Source organism: Mus caroli, chromosome 8 (assembly GCF_900094665.2).
Source record: "Mus caroli chromosome 8, CAROLI_EIJ_v1.1, whole genome shotgun sequence".
Classification (NCBI taxonomy): Eukaryota; Metazoa; Chordata; class Mammalia; order Rodentia; family Muridae; genus Mus; species Mus caroli.
Window position 1 is genome coordinate 46857079 of NC_034577.1, and position 13662 is coordinate 46870740.

A 13662-nucleotide genomic window follows, 5' to 3' on the forward strand; every position below is an offset into this window, starting at 1 on the left:
TGATAACACTTCAGCTTATCATTAGATATTAGTGATATATTAAGATTTGGAAAATAACTGACTTATTTAAGTTAGCAACAGACATTAGAAAGATTAGAAAAACATCAAAATGTCTCTTTATGCATGTGACTTCTATCCTAGGTATTATGTTAGTTTAAATCCCCCAAATTTTCTATAAAAACACTGAGGGTTTCAGTTTAGCTCTAGCATCTAACAAGAACTTAATATTTGCTAAACAGAATACTGTATTATCTTTTATAAAGGAGCTCTTATATCTTAAATTGAGTTTAAGAAAATGAGGAATACGTTTAATGAGATGCTGTACACAGTGGTGGTACCCTGAGAAATGTATTCATAGCAGAATGAGAATCTTATAATGTGATGTAAACATAATCTCCTGGAAATCAAACAAGTGACTGCTCACCAACAAACTTACAAAAGACCAAAAACATTCTAAGAGTACTTTATTGACATCATTATTAAATATATTGAATATGCATTTCAAAGAGAATGGACTATGCCCTGGTGAAATAGTGTGTTCATTATTACAACAAAAACCATGAAGATCACATAGTTAAATGAAAAAAAATATGTCTCAAATACTACAGGCTCTTAATGTGTATGTACAACAGGTGTTCTATAAGTTTTCTATTAAACAAAGGGGACTGAATGTTATGAGTTTGATGAGTTTATGAGACGGACATTCTTTAAAAAGAGAAAAATATTAGCATCCTGGAATAATTTCCATTCCTGGTCCATTTTTGGCCCACTGGAAAAAATTACACTGCTTTTCTTTCTCCAAAGGACATACAAAAAAATTCTTCCCATTATTAGGTCCAATCTTCAGCACAGTTTTCATAATGGAGCGCTTGCCATGTCTGCAGAACGGGAAGGACAGGTCTGCCCACTGAGAGAGGAAGAAGAAAGGCTATAAAGAGGACAGTGCTGAGCAGAGGAGACTAGTCGCAGTTGATATGACAGTCACCTCTCACACTAGTAATTTGGCATTGCACAACAGATGGAAACTATTAGTTGCCACAGTTTAAAAAAGTGAAAAAAAACATTTTATTTACATTCATTTATTGTTGAAATCACGCAATAAAGTGACCAAATTTCAAACCACTTTATCTAAAGACATATAAAGTCCCACCTTTCATCCAGAGTAAATGAAAACTATCAAATCTTGATATTAAGCTACCACCAGGATCTCAGCTATATGTCTGTTTTAATTAAAATATTACCAAATATTTGTTATAACTGCAATACTAAAGGCAAAGGAAGATCCCAGCAGATCCTTGCACAGACTACATTAGGAAAGAGCTACTCTACTCTTAGTGTTAGGTCGCACGAGAGGAATGAAGGCGGCTGAGACAGTATTAGTAATATAACATTACTAAGACTATTTTTCTATTATATTTGAATTGGTTCTTAAGAAAATCTGTGAATCTAGTATGAAGTACATGCATCAAGTGTAGGAACTCAAGTTGTCTAATTTCACCTGGGAGGGTCCTTTAAAAGGTTTGTACATGGGCAGAAAAACATTTTCTTACTCAGTAAGACAAACCAGCAATTTTGGGGTTCAGCACTGAAACAGATTGATATTTTCCTTTTTCTCTTAGATGCTATAAGACATGTAAGTGGGGGGAAATGTGTGTCCTTAAACACTGGAATAACACTCAGCATGGTGAGAATGATATATTCGAAGAAAGCAGACAGATGGACTGACTGAAGGACCTAAGCTCCTGCCTCCTATACCAGATATAAAGGATCACCTGTGACTAGATTGTCTGTCACAGGCTGTCCTTCCCATCCCTCTGTCCCCACCAGGTTACACTCACAGTAACATTCACTAAGGTTATAGTAAATCCCAGGAGATTACCAGCCCAAGTGTTGATTGTTCTCATGTACTCAATGCATAAGTCATGAAACTTAAGGAACTCTTATTTAGTATTTCTTAGTCCTTAATTCCTTTCTCTTCCCCATTTTTTCTTTTTCTTCCTTCCTTTGCTATAGGCTTTCACCATCAGTGCTGCTCTGGAATCCATTATACTAGTCTGGCCTCAAACTCAAGAAGCTCTTCCTCCAACTTGCCAAGTACTTAGAATGAGATGTGAATCACTACATCTAGCCTCAACACTTCCTGTCTAGCATTATGAACCAAGAGCAATATGGTTATACTTGTGATTACAAACATGAAACTTTCGTTGCTAATCCAACAGCTATTCTGTCATTAGTATTATTGGCCGCACTTGTTCACATTGTTAAGTTATTTAACACCCATGCTTTACACCAACTGCTAATATGGCCCTTTAAGATGGAAAGATAAAGCCAGGTATCGTGGTGTGTAACTGGAATCCTGTAACTTGGGAGGATCCTGCCTCAAATAATAAATAAATAAATAAATAAATTAATTAATTAATTAAATAAATAAATAAAAAAAATAAATGAATCTGCAATCAGTGAGATCTGTTGCATTGCAATAAACAAAACTCACTTTAAAACCACAGTAAGCATGGGAAATTTTACACATACTTCAAAAAATCCACACTGTGCTCCTCTCGGCAGAGAACAGGCATAAAACTGCCTCCCCTTGTTTTCTCCATCCTTCCTCACAACTCGGAGAACACAGCGGCGGTGGTGCATCTTGCACAGAGGGCTGCCATCACTTTCAGAATGATGGCCACGTGTCCTATTGGTTTGGAGTTCACTGTAATGACAGGCGATACAATAATGGCAGCATAGCAGCACTAAGATGGGCTCTTACCACTCTGCCCATCCAATTAGTGCTACCCGTAAAGAAAGCAGTTTGAGGTTATTATATTCCTTTTTTTTTCTTTTTGGTTTTTATTTATTTATTTACTTTACAACCTGATCGCAGTCCCCCTCCCCCATTCCCCCCTAGAGTTCCTCCCCACCATTTCCCTCTCTGCTTCTTCTCTGAGAAGGAAGAGGTCTCCCCTAGCCTCCTTATCACACTTCACCACCCACCCCCCTCCCCACACATTAAATCACTGGGGACACCATCTCCTACTGAGGTCTGACAAAGAGGATCAGGGGAATGAGATCCACAGGCAGACAGCAGAGTCAGGGACAGCCTCCACTCCAGTTGTTGGGATATCTGCATGAAGACCACATTGCATATTTCCTACCTATGTGCGGAGTGAGGAGGGGGGCTGGTTATTATACTCTTAATTTTTTGATCCCTCTGGTAATTCTAACTGATTCCTGAACTCACTATGTGTCAAAAGCATAAACTTTAAAGGTCTGAATAAAAACAGCTGGATTTGTAAGTGGCGTGTTGGGTTTCCTTACATTTTTCATTTCGGTTATTCAGTTCTTCCCTTACCATATATTACAGCATGTTCCCTTTTATTTCCCCTAAAATATTGTCACATCTACCTGGACCCCATCTCCTGAAGCAAACAGGGTCACAATCATCTCTAATTGTTTTCTTGTCTGAAGGAACTCCCATCGGTGTTCTGAGGAGCCCATCTGGTGACTATCTACTTGCATGCAAAACAATTTTCTATGTCTTTCTTTGATCAAAGTTACTATTTTAGTCACAATAACATTTTAGTAAGAAAAAGGCTGCTGCTGGGTAGAGAAGAAATGTGCATTTGGTATTAGCAGGTGAGTTTCATCTTTGTACAATTACAACCCAGAGACTTTGAAGGGCATCCCTGCACACAGTGAACGGAGCCCAGGAGGGAGTCCTGTCCTTCAGCTGGATATGTAGTTTTGTCTTTGGGAAACAATAAGGGAGTTTCATTATAATTTTTCATTTTCTACACCTTGTATGTTTTAAGAAATACATGTATACTGACCAACTGGTTCAGAATAAAAGTGTTCACAGCCATGAAAGAAAAGGATAAGAATTTATTTCAGCTGTAGATGTTGTACTTAGCATGTGCAAAGTGGCTTTTATTCCCCAGCACCAAAACAAAATAATTGTAACAACAAGCAAGTCCAGATGTCACCATTTTTAACTCTCTCAATAGTTAAAAAAAAAAAAAGTCCAATTTGCATGTTGGGGGAAATTTCTAAAAGTAACAACTGTAACAATTTTCTTAAATACCTCAAAGTCAGATACATTTTCCTTCTCTCCTGGCTTCTGAGACTAAATTTTGCAACATTTATTTCAATAATGATGCATCGGGCAGTATATCTGATTGAAAATTTCAGAGGACATGATCATTCACTTCTGATGAAACTGATTTATGCTTTATAAAATATATGATTAAATACAGTACTTTAAAAATAACTTTGCAATAGACCTTAAGCGCAGTTTGGGGACCTGCCATTTGTAACACATGAGCAGCTAGTACCATTGCTATGGACAGTATTTTCATTAAATATTTCGCCTGTGACTATTTTGGTTGTTGCTGTCTTCAGAATGGCCTGTAGTTGACATTAATGTCTAAGAGTGATGGGTCACACCAAACCAGCAACAGGAAAGCTGGAAGGCAATGGCTGGGCATTTGTGATCCACACCCTAAGTTAACATTTCTTCTAGGCTCTACCCAACAGTTACCTAGTGACAACCAGGTATAAGACTGACTTGCTATAAAAGGACTGTCCTCCCACTCCCCACTCTATCTGTCTTGGTCTCTCTCTCTCCTACCAATTGGACCCTGGTTACCACGTGAAAATTTGGTAATCCAACTTATGCCAGCACGTTCTGTTATTATCTGTCTATCCTTGGGATATTGCCAAGTGGTAGAAAATAATAACCTTGATCTTCACCCATGGGTGCTGTCATTCTTTGCTAGTACCGCCAGGCTCCCAGTACCTGGGATGTCTTCCTGACTTGAAGGCTTCCAAATTCACACACTATCAACAATCACATCTGGCCCCAAAGCCCACTCGACAATAACTCTAAATGGTCGCTTAATGGCCCTTTTTGATCCCACTATTTTAAGGAGATCCTGAAAATGGACGGCTTCCTATGTTCAGGTTTTCCCTACCTTTGCTCCAAACCTTCTTTTGAATCCTCCTGTTCTCTAACACAGTTCCTATCCGTGATCCAGCTAACAGCCCTCTGACCACTGGTTCTCTCTCCCCACTCCTGCTGCTCTAGAAGCACTCTCCAGACTTTGTTTCAGACTTAGCTCGCTTTGCCCAGTCTTAAACTTCTACTTCCTGAGAATTTTTTTTATATCTGATTTCTTTCCATTCTGGTCCACACCAGGTCCAAGCCAGCTGTGGCAGGTAAAGGGCTAGGCTGTTACTGAATCCCTGTCCACAATCAGAACCAAGCAGCCCTGTGCCTCGCACCAGTCCCAGACCTGCCAAAGCTGCTCAGACCTGCTTAGACCTGCACAAAGGCAGAGACTGCCTATAGCGGCAGGGAGAGATCTCATCACATGCCCTGGCAGTCAGACAAAATGTGTCTATTTGTCTCTCTGAATTTCTAACTCTTTGTCTCTTTGCTAACATGTAGCCACACTACTATAAATGCAGCTCCATTCTGACGTATAACAAACATATGGCTTTCCACCTCCTTTGCTAAAGGTGGGGGGAAGAGAGGCAGAGCTATAGTTTCAGCACCATCTTACTTATGGGCAGTTACATGGCTTCAGAGCCATTTTAGATGAGGGCAGTCACCATTTTTGTAATGGGAAGTCCCCACTTCACTGCCATCTTGCTTGAGGACAACCTAACTTAAAAACAGGTCTCCAAAGTCACCTTTTAATTAAGATAACGTTTTCCTATGGTTTCTATCCTGTCTCGGTAAGTTGTAATCTTAATATTAGTTTAAAGGTTGACAACATTAAAAAGTTTAAGATCACTGCCTTGTTTTTGTTATCATTAAGTTATAATCTTTTTGCTTGCTAGATAGAGTCTAGAACAAATAATTAAAAACAGACTCAAACTGAACACTAGCTCTCAATCTTGTTAGAGATCTGCTAAGTACATTGTTAAATGTTTAAGCTTACTCTGACAGAGACTCCCAAATCCTAAGAGTAACCCCAAGGTCTCCAAGAAGATCTGAGCACAGCTACAAAGGACTCTTTCTGGATTGTGGTACTATAACCACTGAGAAAGACAGTTCCATTGCCTTGCCCACTGCCAGGGCTTGGCCTAAACTGTGGACAAACAGAGGTCACCCAGAGACTTAAATGTCTCATATTGCCTAAGACAAAGTGAGGCATTTCTCCTATGATTCTCCTTCACACTAAAAAAAAAAAAGCCTCTCATCTTCTGGGCCTGATAAAACTACCTCTGCCCAAGTTTAGATGAAGACCACAGGGAACTGGGAAATTATTTAGATAGTGGGTAGACTAAAGGTGTTCCTCATGCTAAATCTATATGATTAACTATCATATTCACAATGTCAAGATTTTGAGTTTCCATATATATATGGAAACACCATATATATTTGAGTAAACACCATATGTATGTATGTATACACACACACATACATATGGTGTTTACTCAAAATCTATATCCAGGACAGCTCCAGAGAAGCAACCTACAGATGATCTAGTCTATTCTCAGACACTTCTACGGGGCCTGTGCCTTCTTGCCCCTAGATAATCTCATAGACCCTGGGCAGCAAGGAAACAGACAACTCTCCTAAGAGTTAACCAATATCCCCATCCCCATTTTCTTAGGTGTCCCAAAATAGTTTGGGACAAAAACTATTGCCCCAAAGTCAGCAAGAATTAGGAAAAGATCAAAATGACCCTGTTCCTGCTCCATCATCACCTCTTTCTAGTTTCTCATTTCTTAATTAAAACAAATGGAGGAATGTTAGCATTTCTTCTAGGCTCCTCACAACAGTGACCTAGCAACAGCCAGGTATGAGACTGGCTTGCTATAAAAGGACTGTTTTCTCTCTCTCTCTCTCTCTCTCTCTCTCTCTCTCTCTCTCCCACCCCCACCCCCATGTTCCTGGCCAACCTCTTACCTTCTTTCTCTCTCCTTTCCTTCTGTCCTTCTCTGTCCATTTTCTTTCTCTGCCTCCATTCCTTCTCACTCCCCTTCCCATGCCCTAGTTTAAACTAGTCTAGTTTAAAATGAAGTTTATTTACTTCATTTTAAACTAGACTAGTACCTCAGGAATTGTGGGGCAATGCCTCAGCATGGGCCCACTGAGGCACCACTTCCCACTGTATCATGCTACCACATTACAAAACATAGCTCCACCCCTTGCACCAATGACCTTCAGAGGTGATTCAAAACTACAACTTTAAGAGCAGTATCTGTGTAGCTGCAGAAGTCAACAGAGTGCAAAATAGAAGTGATGTCATAAACAGTATTGAATAAAATTTAAGGAAGAAAGAAAATAAAGTTAAGTGTATTAGAAGAAATAAACAGAAAGTTGCTTATTAAAATGGACACACATAAATACAGTTTTATATATAATTTTGATGGTCCTGGTAGTCCAGGCCTATATTCCAGCTTCTCTGGAGAATGAGACAAGAGGTTTATTTGTTCAAGGGCAGCCTGGCCAGCTTAGCAAGAGCATGCCTTAATTCCATAAATAAGGGCTAGGGATGAAGCTTAGAAATTGCATATCCCCACTATGAGAGGAGCCCTAGATACAACACTACAAACAGAAGAACAAGAAAACAACCACCAAAACAATTTTATATGATTTTTTAAAGTGCTGCCTTGGATAGCGTTTAGTTCAACATTTCCTAATTTATTTATCTGACTTAAATTTTAGTTGAAAACTTCAGAGACCTGAGGAGATATTTACGATTTTTACTACTGATGCTTTTCTGAGGTACAAAGGTAAGGGACAAGACTCAAGAGGAGAGGCTCTCGTACTTTGCTACTTCTTCATTTTGTGTTCCATTCTGTGGAAGCTGAAGACAAAGCTGGTTGCACATTGTCCTATCCTTGGTACCCAGAACGTGCTCTACTAACTAGAAACATTCACATCACCCAGGGGCTGGCTCCTCAGACACTGATCTACCCACTTCTTCTCCAAATCCCTTTAGAATCCTCATCTGCTTGCTAACAAGATTCCCAAGTGATGCATATACACATTAAGTTGGGAAGGGCTGAGTTACTGTAACCAAGCTACTAGTGCCGCCTTCGATCATATGGACTCTAAATATGCACCTCAATTTTATGGTAGAAAACATTATCCAGGTTAATTGAATGTTCTGCTTAATAGAGGATATCTTGGTTCCTCTTTGTTTCAATCATTATTTAAAAACTTACTAAAATGTAGCAGAGCATTTTCTGTGCAAATTTAGCTCAGAGAACAGATGAACTTATTTTGGTGATTAGGTTCATCATTTGCATATTGATTTATAAACAGCAGAGTAATATAGTAAACCAGGATTTGGCAAAACTATTTCAGACAACACATATTTTAAGCTTTGTGTCTCTGTGGCAACTACTCAATTCTGTTGTTTTTAATACAAAAATAGCTAAACAAATGGAAATGAAACATTACACAACAGGTGTCAGGCTGGATCCGGCCTTCCTGGCTGTGGTTTGCTGGAGTAGACCTCATTAGAATCAAAAACAATGCTTTGAGGCATAACGCATTCTTAATAAATGATAAAAGATAAAAATCACTGTCTGGCATGTGCAAAACACATGGATTCCATTCTTAGTACCTTAAAAAGCAATAGATTAACAATAAAGAAATCAGTAGGTAAAAACTATTCTTGTGATAGAAAACTATTTTATTATCCATAATTAACTAATTTATAAGTTATTGATTGTACTAGATCAATACATACTGAATGATTTAGTAAAATTAAACTGCTGCTTGGAAATAATTTTTAAATTAATCGGTCCAACTGACTGTAGATCTGACAATCCAATATTATCTCTAAGTTTAAAGTAAACAAAAACTAAATACGTGAAGCACTGAGAACTGTAAGCTTATATTTTTCAAAACCTACTTTACTAAGGGTTCTTTCTTTCTTTCTTTCTTTCTTTCTTTCTTTCTTTCTTTCTTTCTTTCTTTATTTATTTTTACTAAGGGTTCTTAAACACTCAAACCTCCATTATAGCCCACCTGCTCAAGGTAGGGAGGAAGAGAGCTAATAGGACAAGGGAGAAGTGGGCCTGTTCAGAAATAGTTTTTTGGAGGCTGATTTCAATCTTCATTGTCAGCAGTCCAGTCCACTAGAAAAACATCAAATATGAATCAGCAGCAGCAGCTGGATCCAGAAGAAACCTCAAGGCTCTCCTGACCAGCACCAGTCTGCTTAAGCAAAAACAAGCAGTCAGAACACCATCAGAAGTTCTTTGGTTTGTTTCTCTCTAGGAAGTCATGGCAATCAGAGATCAAAGAAAGCAAGTCGAACCATTTCAAGAACATCCTCAATGAAAGCTAGCACCAGCAACACCCACTGAAGACCAGCAAGGTAAACCAATGCGAGGGCATCATCCACTATGTGATGGTTTATACTTTTTTTCAAACATCATGTGTCCTCTCACGCATTGGCTCCAGCAAAACATCACACACCCTTTCACCAGGCAGCTTTCAGAAAAGCACCACGTGTTTACTCTCAGCAAACATCCTCTCATAAGACAGTTCCCAGGAAAACATCACACAACACAACTGCATCTCTAAGGAAACCAGAAATTTCCACTTCAGAAAACTCCCAGAGGTAAAGCAGAATAAGAGGTGAAGCAGAACAAGTGTAAGGCACTACACACAGACCTGCCATTGGCTGATGGGAGCTGACACGGGGAATGGGAAGGATTTTAAAGATGTAAGAACTCTTCCATGCAACCCTTTGTATGGTATTTCAGCTAGAACTCATGCTTTCTTTAAAAATGGACCACCATGTTTTTTTTCCATGTTTACAGTAATTGGATCAAAGATTTTTAACTGGTTTTAGAAGCTATTGTTAAATGCTTAAAAACTGGTCCAATTATCTAATTGATCATCTGGTAATTGGATAACATTCAAGTATATTTAGAGACCAATCCAAAAATAAGCCTTATCAGCATAGCATGCAATAGCATGACAAAGAGATCACTAATTAAGGGAACAAAAGTCAAATTAATTGCCCTATGCTTATTAAAGAAAATAAAGTGGCTATAAATTCTGAGTGGACCACCTGTTTTCACAGTGTTTAGTGGTGAGTCTCTGCTACACATCTTATCCACAAGATGAACACTCTAGTTGCCAGAGAAGGAGAACAATGAAATAAATGACAGTAATTTGCAATTTATTCCTTATAAAGTAGCTGGGTGCAGAAGGGCTTCTGGGTGAATTCATTTCACCACTTGACATTTATTCTGCTAGTTCATCTTGATAGATTATGGGGTTTCATCCTTCTATTCAACACACACACACACACACACACACACACACACACACACACACACATACACACACATACACACACATACAGAGGCTGTAGCATTTCTAAGCTGCACACTGTGATTAATCCTATGGCTCTACTGCTAATGGCTTGTGAAGAAATGATTCAAATTTAAGGTTACATTAATGTTTCTGTACTTCTTAATTAATTAGTTAAATTGTCTGCTTTTTTGCTTGTGTTTTTGTTTTGCTTAGCATGAAAGAGGAAAAAAATAGGCGGGGATATTTCATCTGGGTACAATAAAGAGTACAATATTTTAAAGCAATCACTGCCACATCCTTCCAGTTACACCGCTGAAGAAAGAAACTGATTAAAAGTGATTTTTCTTCGACAGACAGCCTCCCAATTCAGACTGTAGTTCTTCTTGATTTTATCATGAAGCATTAATTAGAGTGAAAAGATGAATTATCTAGTCAGGTAAGAGTTCAGGCCCCCACAGCTTAATTCAAATATATCATAAGCAGCAGTTCTATCAGTCATGTTAAATGATTATGAATAAAATATTTTGAAAAGAATCAGCTAGGGGGTCAATCATCAGGATGAATGTATGACAGAAGATTTAGAGGTCAGATAAGATGTTTGAGATAAAGGCATATACTGGGCAAAAACTGTCTGAGAAATGTTATGAAACAAGCTTTAAGGATTCCCAGTGTTTAGATTAGAAATTTACACCAGGTAAATTACACCTCATCACATAGTCCAGAGAAGGAAGCTCTCTATCAACAAAGGAACAGAGAAGGAGCATCTATTAATCCAAATTCCCCTGAGAGGGCTTCAGGTTCCATGGCAACTGTCTCCCATTGGTAATAAAAGTCATTATTTGCTTTGTTTACTCTTCATTTAAAATGCTACAAAGTGGGCAATGGGATGGCTCAGTGGATGAAGGTGCTTGCTGCCAAGTTTGATGGCAACAACAACAACAGCAACAGCAACAACAGCAACAGCAACAAACCCCCCCCCCCCCAACAATAACAAAACATCCCACAAGGCCAAAAACAGCTACTTTCTTTAACAGAAAAGCAACAACGGGCCTTCTGTTTTTCTTTTTAAAAGTAGAAGGCACATCCTAAACTTTTATTGATATGGTTCCCCTCAGAACTTTGCTTTCTTAAGAAAGAAATGCAGATGGCCTCAGCAGCTGACAGTGCTAACTCACAAGGCTTTGGCTTTTTTGTGGTGAAAAAGCAGCAGGGATGGAAGCCAGAGCTCAAACTCTGGTCTTGACTCAAGCTGGTGGCATGCAGGCTAAGAATTTCCCACAATTATTGACAAGCTAGAAATCCCAAGCGGGCACATGACATGCAGGAGAGAACTGGGACCCTCCAGTGTCCTGTGCTGGTAGACTGATGCTAGAAAGGCTGGATGAAGGGAACACATCTTCAACTGATGACTGTTTATGGGCTATGACTACCTTGGAAATCAAGGGATATCTTTATATAAGGTATCAACAGATAACTGCTGTTACTGTAGACGTTTTAAACAGTTTCCTATATATCTTCAGATATTTTCCAAATATGACATATTGAACATATGGTTACAACATTAGGAAAAGAAGAGGAAGAAGAAAAAAAAACTCTTTTAGGAGATGAAGGAAAATCCATTCCATTTCTTTTCTGTTCAAACATTAATTAGCTAGAGAAAGAAAAGCCAGCAATGGTTTATAATAATTTTTCAGTGCTAATGTTTTTAAAGTAATTTAGCTCCCTTAGCAACAGACCAATTTTCTGTTTTCTTAGAAGCTACTGAAATAATTGCCTTACAGATCGTAAAAATACTAAATTGGATGGTAGTGATGAATGCCTCTAATACTAGAAGGCAGAGGCAGGCACGTCTCTGGGAGTTTGAGGCCAGTCTGGTGAACAGTGTTAGAGCCAGGGCAGCCAGGACTATATAGAGTAACCATGTCTCGAAAAACCAAACAAAAAACAACGCAAATACCGTAAAGACCAAAGTTAGAAACAACTTACCTGTTAGAAAGTCCAGAGTTGTAACTTTTAAGTTCTGTTGCAGAAGAGTGAGCTGGTTTGAATTTTTTATGTGCTGAACTAAATAATTTAGACTGGGCACAAGCTGTAGGCGATATGTTTACCTTATTGGATGGCTGAGCTATAGAGTTCATTCCTTCTTTGGAGGGGTGCTGGGAATCACTAAAACATATGTCTGTAGGAAGAAACATGTGAGATTCCCCATCTATTGTGTGGTTTGCTCTTTTCTTTCTGGCCAAAGCACTGGATTTATTGCTTAAATCAGTCAACACAAGGGTCGTATTTCCAAACGCAGCTTTCCTGTTGATCTTTATTTCAGTATGTGTGTTCTCAAAGTTATTACAAGGGTACTTCACTAAGTTGTTGAAGGCAATGGAATTTTCTCCATTCTTGAGCACTGAATCTGAAAAAAAAGATAAGTAATTTTACATATTCTTAAAAATATAGTATGCTGACTACTTGAAATAGATTTGATTTAAAATTTTAGTTCATTATAGTACACGAATATGTACAAGTACACTGTGAAGCTCAACAGGAAATATTATAGTGAGTTATCTTCAACTTAGGAAATAAAATATCAACAACCTATAGAAACCAAAAGATTGTGTTAACAAAGATTTATATTTGCTTTTTAAGAATTACTCAATTAGCAGTTCTGATAAGGTTAGGTGAAGCATTAAAAAATGATATTCCATAAAGTCTCAGCTAGAGACTAATGCATGGAAAGGAATATTTCTATGAACAAAACCAAATGTGAAGTTTACTTAAGAATTTTAGACACTTGATTTTGATGAGAATCGAAGTTTCACAAAAAAAATTATGATATCCGGCACCCACAGAGGCAGACAGCTTCTGGGACAGGCTGGAGCCACAGAGCCGCTGAGGCAGCACCCTTTTGGGGCCGCAGACATCCGGCACCCTTCCAGCCGAAGGACAGTGACCTGCCCTGCAGGGAGCGCCATCTTGGCTCCGGGACTCCGCCGAACTTAGTCTGTACAGGTTAGAGTGAGGATCACAGAGGCAGACAGCTTCTGGGACAGGTGGGAGCCACAGAGCCGCTGAGGCAGCACCCTTTTGGGGCCGCAGGCATCCGGCACCCTCCCAGCTGGAAGACAGTGGTCTGCCCTGCACAGGAGCCCTCTGCCTCAGGAGCAGGGAGCACATCTTGGATCCAGGACTCCACTGAACTTAGGAAGTTAGTCTGCACAGCTGAGAGTGTACACCACAGAAGCCTACAGCTTCTGTGACCTGCCAAAGCAACACAGCATCTGGGAAAGGTCCTGTTTTCCGCCTTCTTCTTCGGCCAGGAGGAGGTCCAAACGCCAGATATCTGTACACCTTCCCTTTAAGAGGAAAGCTTGTCAGCAGGG

At 39.1% G+C, this 13662-nt stretch overlaps 1 protein-coding gene across 1 annotated transcript in view; it reads right to left on the reverse strand.

The window, feature by feature from the left end:
- Positions 1–447: 447 nt before the first annotated feature.
- Neil3 (nei like DNA glycosylase 3) overlaps positions 448–13662 on the reverse strand; it is a 51373-nt gene continuing 38158 nt past the window's right edge. The window contains exons 8-10 of the mRNA XM_021170939.1: positions 12275–12695; positions 2533–2707; positions 448–907 (exon numbers count right to left, since the gene is read on the reverse strand). Coding sequence (XP_021026598.1) covers positions 725–907; positions 2533–2707; positions 12275–12695 — 779 coding nt within the window. The 3' untranslated portion in view covers positions 448–724. The remainder of the gene's footprint in view (positions 908–2532; positions 2708–12274; positions 12696–13662) is intronic.